At 33.3% G+C, this 20,917-nt stretch overlaps 3 protein-coding genes across 13 annotated transcripts; 2 read left to right on the top strand and 1 right to left on the bottom strand.

The window, feature by feature from the left end:
* Positions 1-9,557: 9,557 nt before the first annotated feature.
* LOC110867107 lies at positions 9,558-10,390 on the bottom strand. The gene is made up of 2 exons (XM_035975395.1): positions 9,944-10,390; positions 9,558-9,835 (listed from the first exon to the last, which is right to left on the bottom strand). Exons 1-2 carry the CDS (start codon positions 10,133-10,135, stop codon positions 9,662-9,664), a joined length of 366 nt encoding a protein of 121 aa, XP_035831288.1. The 5' UTR covers positions 10,136-10,390; the 3' UTR covers positions 9,558-9,661.
* A 523-nt stretch (positions 10,391-10,913) lies between these two features.
* On the top strand, positions 10,914-16,720 carry LOC110869011. Of its 11 annotated transcripts, none has more exons than XR_002552905.2 (10): positions 10,914-12,197; positions 12,277-12,419; positions 12,844-13,086; positions 13,237-13,309; positions 13,987-14,073; positions 15,408-15,521; positions 15,759-15,878; positions 15,948-16,077; positions 16,208-16,388; positions 16,459-16,720. XR_002552905.2 is itself a non-coding variant. In XM_035975393.1 (10 exons), the coding sequence occupies exons 4-9, from the start codon at positions 13,000-13,002 to the stop codon at positions 16,352-16,354; spliced, it is 633 nt and encodes a 210-aa protein (XP_035831286.1). In that variant the 5' UTR covers positions 10,914-11,427; positions 12,003-12,197; positions 12,293-12,419; positions 12,844-12,999; the 3' UTR covers positions 16,355-16,388; positions 16,459-16,720. The 11 variants fall into 11 exon arrangements, 7 of the variants coding, with proteins under 7 accessions (XP_035831286.1, XP_021973990.1, XP_021973993.1 ...); XR_004862983.1 differs by having other exon boundaries at positions 13,237-13,314; XM_035975393.1 differs by lacking the exon at positions 15,948-16,077 and having other exon boundaries at positions 10,914-11,427; positions 12,003-12,197; positions 12,293-12,419; positions 13,237-13,314.
* A 2,870-nt stretch (positions 16,721-19,590) lies between these two features.
* On the top strand, positions 19,591-20,587 carry LOC110869013 (abscisic acid receptor PYL4). Its single transcript, XM_022118303.2, has one exon. It carries the CDS (start codon positions 19,752-19,754, stop codon positions 20,379-20,381), a length of 630 nt encoding a protein of 209 aa, XP_021973995.1. The 5' UTR covers positions 19,591-19,751; the 3' UTR covers positions 20,382-20,587.
* The last annotated feature ends 330 nt before the right edge of the window (positions 20,588-20,917 follow it).

Raw genomic sequence — 20,917 nt, 5'->3', positions numbered from 1 at the left:
CTATAGTTACTATTGGAGAGAAAAATCAAAAGTTGAACATCTTGCAATGTGCTTTCCTATGTGTTAAATATCTCCAACTGAACCCAATAAGAAACGTTTAAGCAAGACCCAGGCCCATCCAGCCCAAACTATAGATCTTGGCTAACCAGACTAAAAGGTTATATCTGAATCAGTTAGAGCCAGTGTGTTTGGTTTACTTAAAAGACACTCTTAATGGTTAATGGAGCCTATTAATGAGCAAGTTTTAGAAATTTGTTGACCCATTAAAAAGTTATCTGTTAGTTGGTCAGGCCTTTTTAATAGCTTAACACAAGGTTGCCAAACATCAGCTAAATATATTTTAGAGTAAACTGCCATTTTGGTCCCTGTGGTTTGGGCACTTTTGCCATTTTAGTCTAAATCTCAATTTTTTTAAATCTGGGTCCATGTAGTTTCACTTTTATTGCCATTTTTTAGTCCAAAATTCAAAACCCCCCTTTTTTGACTGTTTCAACCTGCCTATTTTGTCTTTTTATGCAGGGGCAATTTTGTCCATCTGATTTTAATTTAATATATTAATAATTAATAAACTAAATTAAATATATATAATTCCTTTATACCTTTATTTAACCATCATCTCCCCCCATTTAACCATCATCTTCCCAAAAAAAAAACCCTAACCCACAAAATCGAAGCACCGCCGTGAGAGAAGCCATCAAGACAAGTCTCCTGGTTGGTGATGGTGGAGCTCATAAGCGTCTTGAGATAGTTAGCGTGATGCTGTAGGGATTTCTTGGTGTGGTACTCCTCCAGGTCTTTCTCAACTTCCGTAAGCTCTTCCAACGTTTCGGCTACCCTCTCTAGACAGTCGTGAAACACCCCAATCTCGTGTGGCATCAGACCTTTTCGAGTGCTCAGCTTCTTTATCTGGAAGTAGTTTTCTCCACTGCGGTTTTTGTGATATTCACAGCCAGCTCGATCACGTCCTTTTGGCTTTTCACCTTTTTGGTGACTTCGGGGTGGCTAGTGATGGTGGAGTAGCATAATTCTGGGTAAAATGTGCTGTCGCATGATGATTTTACAAGGGAGTGAGCTGTGGAAGCTGTCATACTTTGTGGGTGAGACTCAACGAGGCCGTTTTGTTGCAAGGGATTCGTTGTGGGATTAGGGTTTTTTTTTAGGAAGATGATCTGCTTCGATTTTGTGGGTTAGGGTTTTTTTGGGAAGATGATGGTTAAATGGGGGAAGATGATGGTTAAATAAGGGTATAAAGGAATTATATATATTTAATTTAGTTTATTAATTATTAATATGTTAAATTAAAATCAGATGGACAAAATTGTCCCTGCACAAAAAGACAAAATAGGCAGGTTGCAACAGTCAAAAAAGGGGGTTCTTGAATTTTGGACTAAAATGGCAATAAAAGTGAAACCACAGGGACCCAGATTTAAAAAGTTTGAGATTTGGACCAAAATGGCAAAAGTGCCCAAACCACAGGGACCAAAATGGCAGTTTACTCTATATTTTATTTTGGAAAAATTACAAGTTTTGTCCTTTTTCCATGTACCCATTTTCAGGCGGTGTCATTTCAACGAATTTTGACAGGTTTCGCCCTTTATAGGGAATTTTGTTGCAAGTTACGTCATTTGAGCCTAGCAATGGGTTTGTCATATATTACAAGTAAAAAAAGTTATTTTTTTAATAATTAATTAAAGAAATTTACCCTTTTTAATAATTAACTAATTCACTTCCAAATAATGTTAACCCAAGTAATACACATATAATAATTAATTAAAAAACTTTATAAATCGTATTTTTTTTTTTTTTGATATTCAACGTTTGTGACATACGGGCTTCCAAAGAATGTTATGTACCACTCACCTTGATATTACTAACAACATAATAATCTACTTATTTATTTATCAATTTCATAATAATTATAACCAACAAATTAATGATATTATATTTTTTAAAACTATTTGTTTATGATTATATTTATTTATTTAATTTGTGTAATACACGGGGTTTTAACCTGATACTAAATAAACCAAACTTTATCTTCAAACTCTTTTGAATTATCTTGAACCCGTTTTAACCCGTTTAGAATCAACCCTCTATGTGTAAATGTAACTATGCAAATTAGTAACTTACATTCAATTCTCTTAAACAATAAGTCAAAACTTTTCACGTTTAAATGCGGGCCGGAAATGGTCCTGCATGGGCTGCTTAATCGCAGAAGATCAGAAATTGTAGGGCCACATTTTAATATAGTTCACACATCACTATATCACAAATAAATGCCAAACCTTCTTGTAGGCCCAAATGCCCAATACAAGTCATTTTAGGAAGTTTTTCTAATCGTGTTACCGAGTACTTGATCGATGAGATGCCGACGGAAACAAATTCGCTAGTACGGTGATACGTGAATTTTTAGTTGTATATCTGCTTACTGGCATTTTGAGGGTGGGATAAATCTTATGGACATTAGGTCCTGACCTCCTGGGTTTGATTCACATATGGGTTTTTTTCCCAGATTTATTGGGTTTTCTTCTAAATTTGTGTATATACATTATTGCCTAGTAGAGATAGATATGATCGGGTGGTTCTGCTGGTGGCACGATGATATTCCAGTAGTTTGTCAATGATCCAAACTTGCCATTGAAAAAAAATTATGCTTTACTCGTCTAAACCATTAATATCTACATACACGTCAATAATAAAACATACGTGAATCCAAACGCTATATGATGTGGTGTATCACTTTAGTTTATTTTATTATCAATGGGAACCAGGCGTAAACAAGTAATGAGCTAGACATTAAGTAGTCCAATCCGTACCCAACTTTTGTGTCCATTTCTCGTATTAATTAAAACAACAACTCACTTTTTGATGTTATTAAATAATATTGCAAACAAATGAATATAAATCTATTAGAATACAATTCAAACTTTGCATTTTGACAAAATAATAAGTTATTGTTCAAATATATAATATCCAACATGTCAGTTTAGGTTATACTTTGTTAACTGTAGGAATGAGTCGCCAGTTTATTAGTCAATAAAATAAATAAAAAACAATTTGTTATGTAGACTATAGGGTAAAGTTATTCTATAAAGACTAGTGTACAAAAAACACAACGAATCGCAAAAGATAACATAATGTTGAACAAAATATAACACAATGCCAAAAATATAACACAATGTCAAAGAAAAAAGACAGTGAGTCACACAAAAGACTTGCTGCAAATTCACAGTTCGTGTGGCCTTAGAGCTGGGGTTAAGAAAGTCATTCAAGGCATCATGTTCACAGCTTGCTGGTGCCTTTGGTTGGCTCGGAACAGGGCGTCTTTCTCTGATGTCGAGGTAAAGGTGGAGAACATATTTAGCGAGGTTAGATCGAAGGGATTCCTGTGGTATAAATATAGATCCGATTGTAAATCTCTAGCATGGGATGATTGGTGTAGATTTGTAATTATGTAAGGATTTTGGTTGTATGGGTTCTCGGTCCGGTTTTCGGGCGCGAGTGTGTTTTATAGAAGTTTATCTTTAAAAAAAAAAACACAAAAGACACAATGACGCAAATATAGAAAAAAAAACACAATTATAAATAAAAAACACAATGATTTGAACTTTTAAACTAGAAACTATTTATATTACTAAACACTATATAAAATAGTTTCTCAACTCCTGTATAAACAAAATACATGAGGTTTTCGTGTATATTATATAACAAAAGTAAAAGCATAGATATATTAATAAATTGACCTTAAAAACAAGTTGATAGTTTATTAAAAACATATGATGGGCATGTTTACAAAAGCCAAGTAATGGGGATAATAAGTATCTCATTTAATACTACAACTATGTACACTGTTGGATTGTGACTTGTCCTTGTGAATGAGATGCTGAGCCGTATGAAGCTTCCTATGGGCTATAACCACTCTTATTTTCCTTTTAATAACTCAAGTTGATTTTAAAAATATAAATATAGATTATCTTATTTTAAGTAGTTAAAATTAAGAATATTTTATTACAAGGATGTTAAAAAGAATTTGTATAAGTACCCTTTTAACAATCATCAAATGTAGCATTGGATATATCATATCACTCAATATTGATTGTTGTATCTATTAGGTTATGTGTAGTGGGGCGTCATGTGTGCCTATAATTTACTTCGTATGCGTACGTTAAAGTCTAGAGTTATGATACTACTCAATAGTTAATGGAAACGTGTTGATGGTTTCCATTGTTTATGAATATTTTCTGTTCATACACGATGTGCAATTTGTCTAAGTGTAAAAATAAAACATATTTGCACGGGTTATTTTGATTAAGTTTGTATGTAATATCTTAGTAATCGATATTGATATTGATATTTGATAATATTAATATAATGATAATAAAACGATGCATTTCATCGAGTCAAAAAAGAGTATTATAACATCATTGATCTTTTTTAGTCACATATTCTAGATATATTGTGACAATATGCATATAAAATATGATATTTTATTTATTTTCAATATTGGCACCATTTGGCAAAAAAATAGTCTAAAATTTGTAATTTAGTTCAAGTGGTTCTATATTTTCATTTCGTAATACGTTTGACACACATCAGTTTATTTTTTCCTTTAGGAATGTATATATTTATGGATCCATGAATCCCTTAACTTATGTTTTCAAAACTGGCTAAGTCGTTTCGATACGTATCGAAGGAGTTCAATGTAACAATATTAGTGACAACTTATTCTTTAAATTCGATAAAACTTGATGTGTAGATTTGAAGTGTCAATATTCACTTTGTTCTGACCTTTTTTTTCGAACGGCAAATTTGAACCACTGACGGACTACTGGAGTATCATCGTGCCTATACACCAATTCAGTAGGAAACCTAGTAAATCTGGAAAACCCTGCGTGTGGGAATCAAACCTAAGACCTAATGGTCCTGAATTTCTGAGTCGGTTGGTCCTTTTTATTAAAATCATCTCTAAACAAGTGTGGTTCTAATCTTAAATGAAACCATCAAAATGATGATGGGGTTGTTGAAACTTGAATCTAATGAAAGGACGATCACAAGAAAAATGCAAGGGGCATGCAATTTCCAAGTAGGTGCGGATCGTACACACAAGTGATATTAACGTGACACCAATTATTTAAATACGTATCATACACCCAAGTGATACTAATTTACTGAATATTTTTCAAAAAGTAACACCTGTAAAAAAATCATATGACCGCTGTTATCTCCAACATATCATATAAGATACTCTCTTGCCCATCTCTTCTTTCCTTTACAAATTCTTTATCGCTGTGTTATATGTTATAAAAAACTCATAAAAGTTTAGTTTACCCATGAAGCACCGAATATAAAAGCAAAATTTTACATAATAATATTCATCGTACGCAACATGTTAATCATACGATCAAGGAATAACCTCATACATATAATTATAAATAGATATTGAATATGTAGATCTATCTATAAGTACAAATATATAGACATTGCTTTTTTTTATAAAATTAACAACTAGAATTAAATCTATGTTATATAAAATTTAAAAGAAAGTATGAAAGCCAAGTTGATTAATTGTATATTTCAATTCTAATCCTTTTTTAACCAAGTGAATGAACCTGGTCATCATGAATATGTTGGCATAATTTATAATGTACCAATTGTTTTAGTCAAGATTTTAAAGTAATACCAAATCTCGTGTGATGAGTTCATTCACATAATTGTTTATTTCCTATGGATTAAATAGTTATTATTATCTTAACATGCACATTGTAACTCATAAAAGGTTTATATTTCCCCTTGTGTGACTATAATTTAGATGAATTTCATTTACGATAGGATTTGTCGTCAATGCGCCATAAGTAACAATTATAGCTAATCCATTGATTAAGAAATGCTACTAGGAAAAATTAAACGTCATAAAAGTATAAATAAGGGTATATTTTCTGGTAGAAATCAAACGTAATAAAAGTTTACATAGATAACAATTGTCGCAAAATCCCGGTCAAAGTCATATACATGCTCACAAATATCATGTGAGGTATGACCACAAACTTCAAATAGTTATATTCAACGAATATTAATTTTCCATTTCCTTTATTTTTTGTGAAAAGACGCATGTATCTAATATAATGTGAAACCGCTCAAAAAAAAAATCTAATACAATCTGAAAGTGTAAAATACAATATCTTAATATCTTTAACGTACGATACGAAATTACGCACATTATAAAACTCAAAACCTTAGAGAATGAGGGGTGGTTCACTAGTGATAGTTTCTATCACTCCCACTATCCAATCAAATCATGCCATGTCATCACCCAATATTCTATCACTAGTGATAGAAATGTAGGCGGGGTGGTATCACTAGTGATGAAATTCTATCACTCCCAATTTTTTTTTTTAATTTTCATTTTAAAATTAGAAATTTTTAATTTTATTTTAAAACAAAATTATAAATTTCACTAATTATTTTAATTTTTTATTTTAAATTAGAAATTAACAATAACACACTAAAATTAAAAATTTCATTAAATTTAAAACATACTACTTCAATTTAACATACTAGAAACATACAATTTAAAAATAAAAAAAAAAACCTACTCCTCGTCCGAATCATCAAACTCCAAACCTAGAGAACCTACTAGTTCAATTAAATTGAATCTTAACCGAAAGTGAGTTTCTTCGTTACGCAATTGTAGATGGATATCTTGTGGAACTTGAACTTGTGTAGGAGGATCCGGCACCCAATCCGGGGATATTGCACGTCCGTCTTCTTTGATCAGCATATTGTGCAATATGATACATGCATACACTATCCTATGTATTGATTTCTTGCTCGTCGCACGAACCGGTCGGTGTAGTATACCCCATCTACCCTTTAAAACACCAAATGCCCTCTCAACATATTTTCTTGCCGATTCTTGCAATTTTTTGAACGTCTTTTCTTTAGCCTCGACAGGAAATGAGGGAGCTTTCACAAAAACAGACCAAGACGGGTAGATACCATCCACAAGATAAAAGCCTCGTCTGTAATGTCGACCGTTAACATAGAAAGGAGAGGAAGGTGCGGTACCATCCGTTATGCTTTGGAACAACGGCGACGTGTGCAACACATTGATGTCGTTGTTTGAACCTGAAACACCAAAATACGAATGCCAAATCCATAAATCATTCGACGCCACCGCTTCTAGTATGATGGTTGGTCTTTTGATGTCTCCCCTAACATACGCCCCTCGCAACTCTCTTGGACAATTTTTCCACTCGATATGTGTACAATCGATGCTACCGAGCATCCCTGGAAAATGCCATCTAGCCTCGTGTGCGGCGTAAATACGTGAGATGTCGTGGCTTGTCGGTTTACGTAAAAATTCTTTAGCATACAACTTAATGACCGCGTCGCAAAAAAATTGCAAACATTCACGTGAAGTTCTTTCCGACATAGCTAGGTATTCATCATATTGATCGGGAGGGTTATCTGTCGCTAGTTGGCGAATGACGGACGTGCATTTTTGTATCGGTGTGAAACTTGGTTTGCCCCTCGCATCGTAACCTTCTTGAAACCATTCCTCGTTTGCTTCGATGTCTCCAACAATCTTTAAAAATAATTCTTTGGGTAAACGAAACCGATCTCTAAACATTTCGACATTGTAGAGCGGATTTTCCACAAAATAATCGTTCATCAAAACTTCGTTGGCATATATACGATCACGGTCGACCATCTTCTTCTTTGGGCGGGACGACTCGGCATAAAGCTCGTTATACACCAACACAAAATACTTTAGCGTCTCGTTGTCGGAAGACGACTCGGTATCGCTGCCGCTAGACATCGGAAACGTCGAATCCGTAGGGAATTCCATTTGAGAAAGATATAAAAATTGTGTGAAATGGGTTTAAAAGATGTAGATTGGTGTGTGTAAAATTGTTTAAAATGGAGATATATAACTAGATAAATGGTTTAAAGGTTTTTTTTTTTAAAGAATGTTACCGTTTTAAAACGGTCAAAAAAATCAAACGGTCCAAATTATCAAAAGTTCAACGCGTTAAACATTCCACGCGTTACAAACTTCACGCGTTAAACATCAACCGGCGGCGGCGTAGCGTGATTGTTTCACGCGTGATGGGTCGAGTATAACGTACCGCCCCGTGCTCTCTTAATCACGCATGTGAAAAATCATAATCACGCATGTTGAAAAATCATAAACATGCGTGATTATGTTTTTTCAACATACATGATTAAGGTTTTGAGTTTTATAACATACGTAATTTCATATCGTATCATCGCAGGTCAATGAATATTGTACGTTAACCTTCCCTCTAATACAATTGTGGTTTGTTATTTATTTATATATTAATTAATTTTATTAGTACCTAGATTGTAACATCTTATCATTTAATATCAATCACTTATCTTTCGAATACCAATCAATATTGTATGTCTTACATACTAAAACTTACGGTTTGTTTTTTCTCTACTTGAGATGAGACTTACCATGAGGTCACCAGTCTTTGGATTACCTTAATTGAGCATGCTTAATCACAAAGTTAATTCTTCTATCATCCATAGTCAATTTAGTCAATTTTGCTAAAACACGTTGATGGTACTTGATATTATACATTACTTATGAACTTCAACATCACTAATCACGTCGTCGACTAGTATGAGATTTACCTATAATCACTACTAGAAAACTGCTACTATTCCCACGTCAATTTCCGTGGGAAATCTGTGGGTAACTGCGTTTACCCACGGATTTCCCACGAAAATGGGCCGTGGGAATTCTGCTCGTGGGTAATTTTTTCCTGACGCATTTCCTACGGATTTTCCTACTCCTTTCAAACACAAATATTTCGTTAGATTTCTCCTACTTATTTCCCACGGAATAAATTTTCTTAACTTTCCGACGCATTTCCCACAGAATATTTATTTTTTAAAATTCTATGCTTAAAACAATTATATTTATATTTATTATATAATATTTATTAAATTTTAATTTTCTTACACAATTCCTACGAATTTGTTTTTTCTTCCTACACAATTCTAACGGAATCTATTCGTTTTCCCTACACAGTTGCTATAGGAAATATTTTTTTTCCTACACAGTTCCTACGGAAATATTTTTTTTCCTACACAGTTCCTACGGAAATATTTTTTTTCCTACACAATTCCAACTGAATGTATTCATTTTTCCTACGCATTTCATACAAAACTAGTTTTGTTTTCTACACAATTCTAACGGAATGTATTCCTTTTTCCTACGTAATTCAGACAAAATTGTTTTTTTTTCCTACACACTTCTAACATAATGTATTCTTTTTTCTTACGCATTTCCTACGAAACTATCTTTTTTTCCTACAGAATTCCAACGGAATTTGACAAAACCTGTTGAGTCTTTTTCCTACACATTTCTTACGGATACATTTAAAAAATAACAGGAAAAACAAAAAAAAATACCTACTTTTTTCCTGCTAAAAGATGCATACTGATAAATATGATTCGGAATATAAATTTAACAAAAATAAATAACATAAATTCGGAGCACGTTTAAATTACAAAACCATCCATTGTTAAACATAAAGATTCGGAATAAGTAACAAAAATTCCGAGCCCGTTTCAATCACAAAATCACCGTTGTTAAACATAAAGATCCGGGATAATTAAAAAACTACTGCTACTGACTAACGGGAGGCTGGAATTTTTTCATAAACTCTTCAAATTGTTTTTGCCTCTTTTCTTCATTTTCTTTCATTTCTTTTTCCATCTGTTGCACTTTTTGCTCCAACTCCTGTCTCGCATCCCTTTCATTTGCAAGTTCCTTTTCCATTTCAACTCGGACTTTTTCAACCTAAATTGTTAAAACGGGTCAATAATCTAAGTTATTGTTTTCTACTAATAATTGTTAAAAACTATATAATTTATAGAATTGTGATACTTTGTAAGAAGTAAACAATACCTCCTCTTGTGACCTTATAGCATCAACATATAATTTAGATTCGGTAGATGTAGACAATTTCCCAGTTATCACGAAATTAGGATCTGAAGATCCTACCCCGAACATCCGGCCCTTTTTATCTCCTGCCACTCTCGCCCACACATCAAGATCATCCGGATGTTGGTTGAGATCCGACCCATGCAACTTGATCATATCACTTCGGTATCGTAACTACAATTATGGAAACAAATTGTTAGTTGTTGTACTAAAACTTAATACGCTAATGTTCTAATTATTCAAAAATGATAAAGATAACTTACATAGATTTCTCTTGATTTTTCAAAAATAAACTCAAATCCCGCAAGACTATTAATGTCCAGCTCTCCGGCCCAATACTTCTTTTTGCTTTCCTTTTTGAGATGGGTATCAAAATAAACTTCAATCCACTTTACTTTTCGGCCGTATTTTCTTTCCTAAAAAGCATTTTCGTAATACATTTGAGTACAAACAATTATATTTTTCGACGCAACTTTTTTACTAATTTATATAAAGATGATTAGCTTAGCAAACGAATGCGATGCTCATCAAACCCTATGGATCCACCGGTATGTCGGGATATACCTTTACCACTACCCTTGCTATTGCGGTTTGTTCTCCCGCTCTCTGACTTTTTTAGCCATTTTTTGGTGTTCCAACCCTGAAACGAAATATATATATGTATATATGTGTGTAAGGCTAGACTATGTGCCAAGTACAATATAAACCACACATATATAGAGCAATAGAATCTATACAACCTAATAAAAGCCTTAATTAGGGGACACATGTCCACCTACTAGGGCCTCCATAGCTCATTTTCCCGCCAAAATGGACATCTCCTCATATTCCTTGATATGACCCGACACGGGATCCATATTAGCAATTCGGGTCCTTTTTTTTCGTTCCATATATAAACAAAGAACCCGTCCTTTTGTTTCCCATTTTCATCTTCTCCAATACGGCAACTCCGATTAGGTTTCATCTTCTTCTATACGCTTCCAACTCACAACCGTCTACTTTCTCCCCAAATCTTCTAGGTAAGATTCCAAATCTGTAATCGTCGACTGGAAATCTTCAACAACAAGGTTAGATTACGATTTCTTTCTGTTAATCATGTTTATTTCTCTATTCTTCATCTTCTCACATACGGTTAGTTCGATTAGGGTTTTTTTTTGTTCTTTCTCTTCCTCATCGCAATCGATCCTAAATCTCTTTAGAAACAACTGGAAGCAGCCAAGCAACTAGGTTAATTTTTCTCGATCTATGATGTTTTAAACATTGTTTCATGATTCAATCTTTTAATTATTTTACAAGATTCATTTTCCATATATGAAATGGCCTTTACATTACAAACCCTAAATAATTGAATCATAATACAATCCATAAATAATTGAATCAAAGACAATCGTTCTTCAAATATCGAAGATCTGTTGCATATTGTGGTGTCGCAAAGGACTTTTGATTCGGTATGTTTCTTTAAACAATCCATGTTTTTCTTACATTGATTTTAGATTTGTAGATGTTGATTGAACGTTTTAGATTGTAGATTTATTATATGTCTTGAATCGATTGTATAGTTATGATATATCTTGAATCGATTTTTAGGTTTTTTGGTTTTCCATCATATCAGATCTCTGGTAACATATTTTTTGACATATGATTGTTATTTGAAATCTCCAATCTGATGGTGTTTTTTGTAGGCATAATTGCATAAACACACATTAACTGCGTATATTCTTTAAATCGTTAAGTAAAATTTTTACGTTTTAATTCATTCTTAAACCCTAAAGTTAGATTTGGGGGTTTTTCTAAATCTGTAACCTAATCTTTTGAAACAATTTGTTATATGTCGTTCGTTGAATCGTTCTTTCTGTTTCAGATTGTGATTCCGAGATAAACGTTTTTCGCTTGAAACGATACAGAATATATGTTGTTATATATGTTTTTTGTTTGTCATTTATGTCAATGTATGTAGATCTTGGTTTTGAGTTGTGTGGTATGAGCAAACTTGGTTTTGATGACTATATCTTCACCGCTACAGGGAGTTTAATGCGAGTGAATGTGGGTCAAAATGAGTGTGTCAGAACGGTTAGTTTTTTGAGGTAGTGTTGGGAGCTGCTAAAGGGACTAAGTGAAAGTTTGGAGATCAGTCAAAGCTGAGTCAAACTTAGTCAATTAAGTCAACAAAAGTCGAAGTTGGTGTATTTAATTAGCTACAGAATTGGAGTTCCGGGAGGTATACATGTGCACTCGAGTTAATAAGTATTTAATTTCACATATTGATATTGATATTGATATTGTGAGGTAATAAGCAGGTTCACAACAATTTAGGTACTTTCAGGAGGCGCTGATGGATGGACGGTGAGTAGGGGTGTTCACGGGTCCCAGAACCACCGATATCGTTTCAGAGAATGACAAACCCAACTGTACTGGCTGATCTAACAACTTGGTTGTGGCGGTTTGAATCGTTTTCCTTTTATCTCATTTTAAATCATAAGTTTGTATTAAAAAAACTTAACGATAGAAGTTAAAGATGGCTTAGGATTATACTTCATATTTTAAAAATGAAAACTAAGTTGCATAACTCTACCAAGAGGTCTCTCAGGATTTAGATATTTTAATGTGATAGGGTTAATTTAAAAAAAAGGAATGGTATCTAGACACATCCTCATTTTCTTCAGCAGGTCATATTCTTATTATGTTTTTTTAATCATACAAGATAATCATTTTTATCACAAGAGATTACAAGATTCAGACATATTAAGCATTATTCTTCTAAATCTTTTATATTTCAAATGTTTAATTATCTTTCATAGTTTGCAACTGTATTTTTTAATCATATTTAAAATATAACTATTGAAGTAGCACCTTTTATTCTTCAGGTGAAATGAAGAGTTGCTTCTGCACTATCAACAGGAAGTGGGGATGCCCAATATGTTATAAAATTTTGTCACCCAACCAACCCATTTGAACCTCTATTCTGGGATATTTGAGTGGTCTTATCTAGCTTATGATTATGCTCCTAAACTAATTCATCCATGGACCTTTTTTCGTATTTGGTTATACTACTAAACAAATTTTGGTCTTATCAACTTTTTACGGGCTACTTCTCTTTGATCACTCAGGTTTGCACTTTGTACATTTATTGTGTTTGGCCATTATGATTGTTATTACTACTTTCATAGATATCCTTTAGTTGGTAATGCATAGAAGTTGGAACTTTTTTTTATATTTTCAAACATTTTAACAAGTCACTTTCATGTTACATGAGCAAGCTAAGCAAACTGGCATGCAAGAGTGGTGATATGGCCTTTCTTTTGTTTAATCAGATTGAGGTGGAAAGTGGTGGTATGGTAGTTTCTTTTCTCATAATTCTTTGTTCATGTTTTTCAATATTTATGGATGTTTGACAGCTCAATTGTTGTTTGAAGTTAATAATCATGTTCATCAATAGAGAGTATGATTTAAGAGTTTTTTCCTTTTGAGAAAAAGAAATTAGGATTTAAGTTTTCATTTAACATTTTTTCTTTACAATGTTGGTTGCCACCTAGGGGTGGGAATTTTTGACACGATGCGAAAACACGACACGAACATAACACGAAATTCGCAGGTTTGGGTTTAGTCTAAATGGGTTCGGGTCAATCCGCTCGGGTTGACCCGTTCAACCCATTTATATTATATTATATTATATTTTTTTACAATATGTTTTATGTCATAAATTAAATTATTAACATAATATTTTATAATTTAAACGTAATTGTGTTATATACATTTGTGTTTTTATTAGCTAATTTTAATTCTAAAATATTAATTTTCCAAATATATAAATAAATAAATTCGGGTTGAATGGGTCGGGTTTGGGTCAACCGGCGAATATTCGGGTCGTGTTTGGGTTCATATGTATGACATGATTTTCGGGTTCGGGTCGTGTTCGTCTAAAATTTTCGGGTTTGGGTTGGGTTAGGTTGAACTCTCCAACCCGTGATTATCATTTTCTATTGTCAAAAGCTTGTGATTTATCGTAGGAACTTGATGTTGTGCTTGAAACTGTTCCCGAGATTAACGAAGTGGTTGGCAATGCAAGTCACTGCAGTAACTCCAAATCATATCCAGTAAGTTTTATGTTTGACCATTGATGAGTTCACTTTTCATAAACTAGCCTTGAGGTGTGTATGAAGGATTTACAAGTAACACAATCCCACTTTTTTATGATTCATCCTTTTTAATTCTATTATTTATTTATTTAGGCCCTTCATTATTAAGTTATTAACTGTAAGAAATTAAATTGATATTCAAGCGTTTTTATTAATTCTCCGGTAGTTGAGGTTGCCACAGAGGATTTTGTTAATAAGCTTTTGCAAGATTTTTTGGTTGATTCGTGGTATTCAGATTTAACACTAAAGGGCTCAATTAAAAATCAATGGCTCATATTCTACCGACTATCTATTTCAATGTTGTTCCGGAGACGGTGGTCGGTCAGGGTTTGACTTTCCGATCACCATCAAATTCCTCACTATTGCCGCCTATAACCCGTAAATCATGATATGCCAGTGAGGATATTCGGTGCTTTGGAAAGACCTATGTATGCTAAAGCATATTGTAACATGGGTGTGAAATTTACATAAACCCGGAAGATCTTGAGTCAGCTATGGCCTGTTATGAGAGATAAGGACTGTTTTATTTTTATTTTTTTCATCTTCCGGTCTGGTAACCAATATTATGTTTTGCTAATTAACTCTATGTTTTTTTTGTTGTGTTTTTTTTTTTAAATCTCGAAGAGAGGTTATTAATCAGTGGCGGATCCAGCCCTGTTTTATGGGTTCACATGAACCCACTCGGGTTGGAAAAAAATAGTAAGAACTTTGTATGATCCGGAAAAAATAGTGAGAATCTACCAAAACGAACCCACTGAAAGAAGTTCCTGGATCCGGCACTGTTATTAATTGGTTAAACTCCGCTGTTTTTTTAGGTATAAAATAGGAATCTTGATTTGAAATCGTTTACAGTTTCTTTCACCATGTCTTTGCGAAGAACTTTGCTCAAGGTTATTGTTCTCGGAGACAGCGGGTTCGTACGTTGAGTGTGTGAAATTAGGGTTTGGATTTGAGTTTATTTTTGTTTTTTTTTTGTGATTTTGACTTTAGTTTTCTTTGGTTTTCAGGGTTGGTAAGGTGTCACTGATGAACCAGTATCCTGTTCGTACTGGATATTGTGATTGTTTGGAGTTAATTTGTGTGATTTTTGTTTGTTAATTTGAGTTGATTTAGGGTAACTATTATAAAAACAATACATAGCAGGTGTTTGTTATTACTTTCTACAGATTATTAGTTAACCAGTATATTGCTTTTATATACATCTTATGCAGGTGTTTGTTATTACTTTCTGCAGATTATTAGTTAACCACTGGCTAATGTTGGTATATCATATATGTCATCATTTGGTTTAGGTTGGAGGTGTAGCAAGAAGAAATGCTCCGGTTCCCCCCATAGAGGCAAGTGAAGTTGGTGAGCCGTATGATGGGCAACTATCTCCTGCGGTTGTACAAAAAATTCGTGAAGAAGTAAGCCTCTTGACTTCCATCAACATATTTTTAAAACTTAAAACCAAATTATATATGAGAAGGATTTTGCATGAGTTTAGCAAGATTCTGAACATGTAATACCAGCATTTTGACATGTAAATAATGTTTTAGAGGGTTATGTATATGTATATAGATTTAGATAATTTTAACTCACTTGACGCGTTTCTATATTCATTAAATAACGTCGTTTTGATATAATATATTTGGCCTCACTAGGTTTTATGCAATGGGAAATGGAATGAAGAGGATGCATACCTCGAGACATCATCAGTATTAAGCTATAAGCTAGGTGACGTTATTCCTGTCGATGCACGTCTGCTTCAAGGAGTTGATCAAGTACGAACTTCAACTTAATTATTTAATCATATAGTTGAATCAGTTATTCACTTTTGATACGTTTTGCAGTCAGCTCTTATACGGGATTGAATTCTGGAGGAGAAATGTTAAATTAGGGTTTCTAAGTTGTTATTGCCTGGCTAATAATATTGTAATTTATGAGGACTTATGAACAAATCTCCATAACCTTAGATAACAGGTGAAAATAATTATATATGGTATCATATTTCAAACGGGACATGAACTGAATGCCTTTAAATTTATTTTTAAATTTGCTTTATTTTGATTCTGAATTATTTGTGAATTGTATGTTATCACATTTCAAACAGGACATGGAATGGCGGGAGGCAAAGCAGACGACAACTATGGTTGATTTTTGGAAGGACGGCAGACATCACTCCAGCGTCATCAAGCGCCACTCCACCGGCACTCCATCGACTTCAAGCGGGTTTCCTGGAGAGGTAATGATGAAATAGGGATGAGAAGAGGTTCTGAAAATAGGTTTACAAGGTAAAAATAGAGGTTTACTTCCAATGATCGGATTAAATAGAATTAATAATTGGATTGTGTTCCAATACAGAACACTTATGGTTAAGAAGATTCTGAACGACGGTGGCAGACTTTCAAACAACCAAATGAAGGATTCAACCGACGTTTTCTTTATTGTTGAACTTTTCACAGCCTACGGTTTGCATATATTTCTATTTCTTTTTTTTCTTATCCTCAAAATTGTATGTAAATTATAAAGTTCACTCTTATATATATATTTATTTTTTCTTTGTATTGAAAGGTATGACATTGGCGGATAGACCATAATAAATTCACGCGTACAGTTTCTTTTATGATCAGTAACGTTTTTTTTTTCTAAAAGTAAAAAAATATCATTTTTCAACACCGCGAAATTCGCGGGTATTATCACTAGTATATAAAAAAGTAGTAATAAGAATGTAACTCCCATACCTTACACAATTGCTTCCATACTACCTTAGAGACCGAAGCTGGTGGATATTTATAAATTATGTCGAATATGTGCTTGTCTCCTATAACATATCCAGCGTCTCTGGCTTTCTCTTTAGATTTTTCTCTCAAGTCCCTCATGGTGTCTCTATACTGATTCTCAACAACGTTACGAAATGCGTCATATATGTTTTTTTCACTCTCCAGGTCCCAACAGTATTTGGTCTGTTCAAAAATAAAGTAAAGCGCTTAATTAGTATATTTTTATGACAAGATCCGTTTACTAAACGGGTCATGTCCACAGAAAAATAACTGATATAACCTTGTATTTTTATAAAAGAAAAATATGTTTGATGACAAGATCCGTTTATTGACCGGATAATAATTAAAAACTATGCATATTAATAAAAACTATGCATATTAAGAAAAATAGGAATTGTGTCGGTACGTTGCTACACATTTTCTACGGATATTAATTAAAAACTATGCATATTAATAAATTTATTTTAAAAATAACATATATTTTTTATAAATAATAAAACTTTATATTTTAATATCAGTAATTTCATTTTATTATGATGATAAATTGGATTCCTACGCATTTCCTACCGATGATTAAAATGAAAACGGATTCCGTAGGAATCCCGTCGGGAATTGCCGACACTTTTCCTACGCATAACGATTCCTACGAATTTCCGACTAATGGTTAAAATGAAAACGGATTTCGTCAGTGATGTCGGAAATTTCCTACATTTTTCCTACGCAAACCAATTTGTCGTTTTTTTTGTCACTTTTTTTGTCACAAAACTAAGACCCTTTCTAATACGTCGGAATTTCGTAGGAAATGTGTCGCCATTTTCAATCGTAGGAAATTCGTAGGAAATTTTGGTAGGAATAATAGCATTTTTCTAGTAGTGAATATACATTTACAAGCAGAGGTGTTCAAAACTATCCGTATCCGAAAATCCGATCCAAAATATCCGATATCCGAATCCGAAATACCCGAATTTTCGATTTCGGATAGTGATTTTAAAATTTTTCAGATATCCGAAAACTTCATTTTTGTTTTTTTTTTCGGTTATCCGAATATCCAAAATATACGAAGTATCCGAAAATACCCGAATAATCCGAAAAATTATATTCGGATATCTGAAATATCCGGTTCCGAATATCAAAAAAGTAAAAAAAAAAATAAGATAAAAATTTGATATTTGGATATCCGATTTATTATCTGAAATTTCGGATACGAATTCGAATAATGAAATCTGGTATCCGAAAGTTTTGAATATCCGTATTTTCGAATATCCGGTTTTGAACACCCCTATTTACAAGTTTATCGGTCCATTTTACATTTAGTTTGTTTGTTATAATTTTGTTAGATGGATATACGTACACTCTTATCCAATGTCTATATATAGATATGATATTCATAATCGTATGTACCAGATTCTGATTTTCTTAGTCTAAAATAAGAAAACATGACACATGGTTAAGTGCTCGCAGGAATGATTGTTGGTCGATCGAAAGGTTATTACATGTAACGATGATTGTTGGTCGATCGAAAGGTTTTTACATGTAACAATGGACAGGGACAATAATTTATATATATTTAGTCAAAAAAGAGCCCACTAACATCATAGTCGGTGGTGCCAAAGATTCATGCATGGCTAGCTCATAGATCTACTTTCTCCTGATTCCCGTACCACCATCAAAAACCATAAAACTGCCTCCTTTGATAATATTTTGTGTATTATCCAATAATAATGTATTTCACACACACACACAAAAAAAAAAAGAAGATAAAAACCATTAAATCTAACACTCTTATTTAGCATGAAAAAACTGTTAAGATCAAATTTTTACATGTTCGAAACTTGTTACAATACACAAAAATCTCATAAGCGAACTTTGGTACGCAAAAATTACATAAACCGAACTTTGTTTTGCACTAGGCTTTTATTAAATGATCTTCACATATATTATATAAATGACTTATATTTTTTTCGTTTCTGATTTGTAGTTTTTGTTATACTATATAATTTATTACATTCTTCGTGTAAATTGAACTTATTTTTATATATAGTTCGTTCTTTTAATTTTGTATTTATATATTTATTAAATTTCGTAATTTAATCCGGTTATAAAGCGGTACAGTGAACCAATAAGGAGACTGGTTTGATTACCAATCCAACTTTAAAAACATTATTATGTGGGTTGTGTTCTTATTTTTTTAGGCTTTGTCTTTCGCTGTTTAAATTAGGTGAGTTAACACCCTGTATTGTGCATGATTCAACGTTTTTACTTTTATTTTTGTCCGGTTTAAGAGTCCCGCCGCAACGTGCAAGTCCTAATAACTTGTTTAAACAAGTTTAGTGATTTTAATATTTCAAAACTGAATAAGTTATTTTGTGCATATAGTATAGAGACCTTCTTACGTTAAGTTAGGTTAAACATTAAACTACCTTTTTTCCTCTAAAGTCTAAAGTATGCTAGTTTATTTAACTAAAAATTTAATTTAAATAGTTGTACTATGAAATATCAATTATTAATATACGTTTTTTCATGTATATCATATACTTTTTATATGAGTTCTGACCGGCACCTACTCCTGTCAAAGCAAAACTTAATGTTCCACAGAAAAAATAAAATAATTCCATAAACCATTATTCCGAAAAAGAAAATACATATAAAAAGAAAAAAATATTATGCAACTTGCTTGCTCCCACTTGCATGACCGGCGTAATCCCTGTGTTTCTTCCTCTTTAAACTTTTCCACCATCACAACTTGCAAGTTGCAACATTGCCTCCCATTCCTGACGTTATCTCCATCTATATATACACATATATATCTATTATTCACCATCTACACGCTACAAAAAAAGGTTTAAACTCAAGACTGAATAATTATTATCAAATATGCCTTCTCCCATTCAGATTCAACGAATCCACCCTACAACCACCACACCCACCACCACCACCACCGTCAACCACCACAAACAACCACTCCCCACAACCACAATATGGAGAGTACCATCATCTATATGCATCCCAGAAGACCTTATGCACCACCACACTCATGTCGTTGGTCCAAACAGATGCTCATCCGTAGTTGTCCAGACAATATCCGCACCAGTGGATATTGTCTGGTCTGTCGTCCGTAGGTTTGACAACCCGCAGGCGTACAAACACTTTCTCAAAAGTTGTCACGTGATTCTTGGTGATGGTGATGTCGGCAGTTTAAGAAAGGTACATGTTGTGTCTGGATTGCCAGCTGGATCCAGTACGGAGCGGTTGGAAATACTTGATGATGAGCGGCATGTTATGAGTTTTAGCGTTGTCGGTGGTGACCATCGGTTGAATAATTACCGATCTGTCACCACGCTGCACCCGTCGCAGTGCGACGGATGCACTGTTGTGGTGGAGTCGTATGTGGTGGATGTGCCTGCTGAGAATACTAAGGAGGAGACGTGTGTGTTTGTTGATACTATTGTTAGATGTAACATGATTTCGTTGAAGCAGATTGCGGAAAATCTGGTGAAGAAGTAGTGGTACATAATTTACATATGTTGTATTGACCTTTTGTTTATTGATCTGATGGTTAATCTTTGGTTCAGGGTTTAATTTGATTGATCTAGTATGTATGTAGAGATTGAGAAAACAAAATTTGGAAATTATTCTTTTGGTTTTGTTTTTGTTTTTGTTTTTGGTTTTGGTTTGTAGTTTGTGGTTGTTCATGTGAATTTCTTTGACTACTTTTGGTTGTTAATAATGTAGTTTAGAGGTTACATTTTATAACACCGAGTTGATATACGATGTAACATGATTTGGATTAAGCGAACTGCGGAAAATCTGGGGAAGAGGTACTCGTAAGTATATTATATAGACGTTTTGCACTAATCTGGTGGTTAATCTTCTTTTTTCGTCAGTTTAGAGGTTGTTTAGCAACTTCTGAACGAGAGTGCTCAATCAGTAAGTAATCTGAACCATTAAGAGTCGATATAAATGTCTGACCATTTCAGATCAGAGGTCAACCATTCAGACTCAATATAATGTTTAACCATTTAGAGGCAAATGTCTGAACC

This window comes from Helianthus annuus, chromosome 7 (genome assembly GCF_002127325.2).
Source record: "Helianthus annuus cultivar XRQ/B chromosome 7, HanXRQr2.0-SUNRISE, whole genome shotgun sequence".
Lineage (NCBI taxonomy): Eukaryota > Viridiplantae > Streptophyta > Magnoliopsida > Asterales > Asteraceae > Helianthus > Helianthus annuus.
This window is presented reverse-complemented; position numbering and strand designations above follow the sequence as displayed.

Coding starts and splice junctions, on each gene's coding strand:
- LOC110867107 (XM_035975395.1), bottom strand. CDS start 10,135: ATGATCAAGTTGCATGGGTCGGATCTCAACCAACATCCGGATGATCTT. Junction 9,836..9,943: donor CTATAAGGTCACAAGAGGAG/GTATTGTTTACT, acceptor TTAACAATTTAG/GTTGAAAAAGTCCGAGTTGA.
- LOC110869011 (XM_035975393.1), top strand. CDS start 13,000: ATGGACCTTTTTTCGTATTTGGTTATACTACTAAACAAATTTTGGTCT. Junction 13,087..13,236: donor ACTTCTCTTTGATCACTCAG/GTTTGCACTTTG, acceptor TACATGAGCAAG/CTAAGCAAACTGGCATGCAA. Junction 15,879..16,207: donor TGCTTCAAGGAGTTGATCAA/GTACGAACTTCA, acceptor CATTTCAAACAG/GACATGGAATGGCGGGAGGC.
- LOC110869013 (XM_022118303.2), top strand. CDS start 19,752: ATGCCTTCTCCCATTCAGATTCAACGAATCCACCCTACAACCACCACA.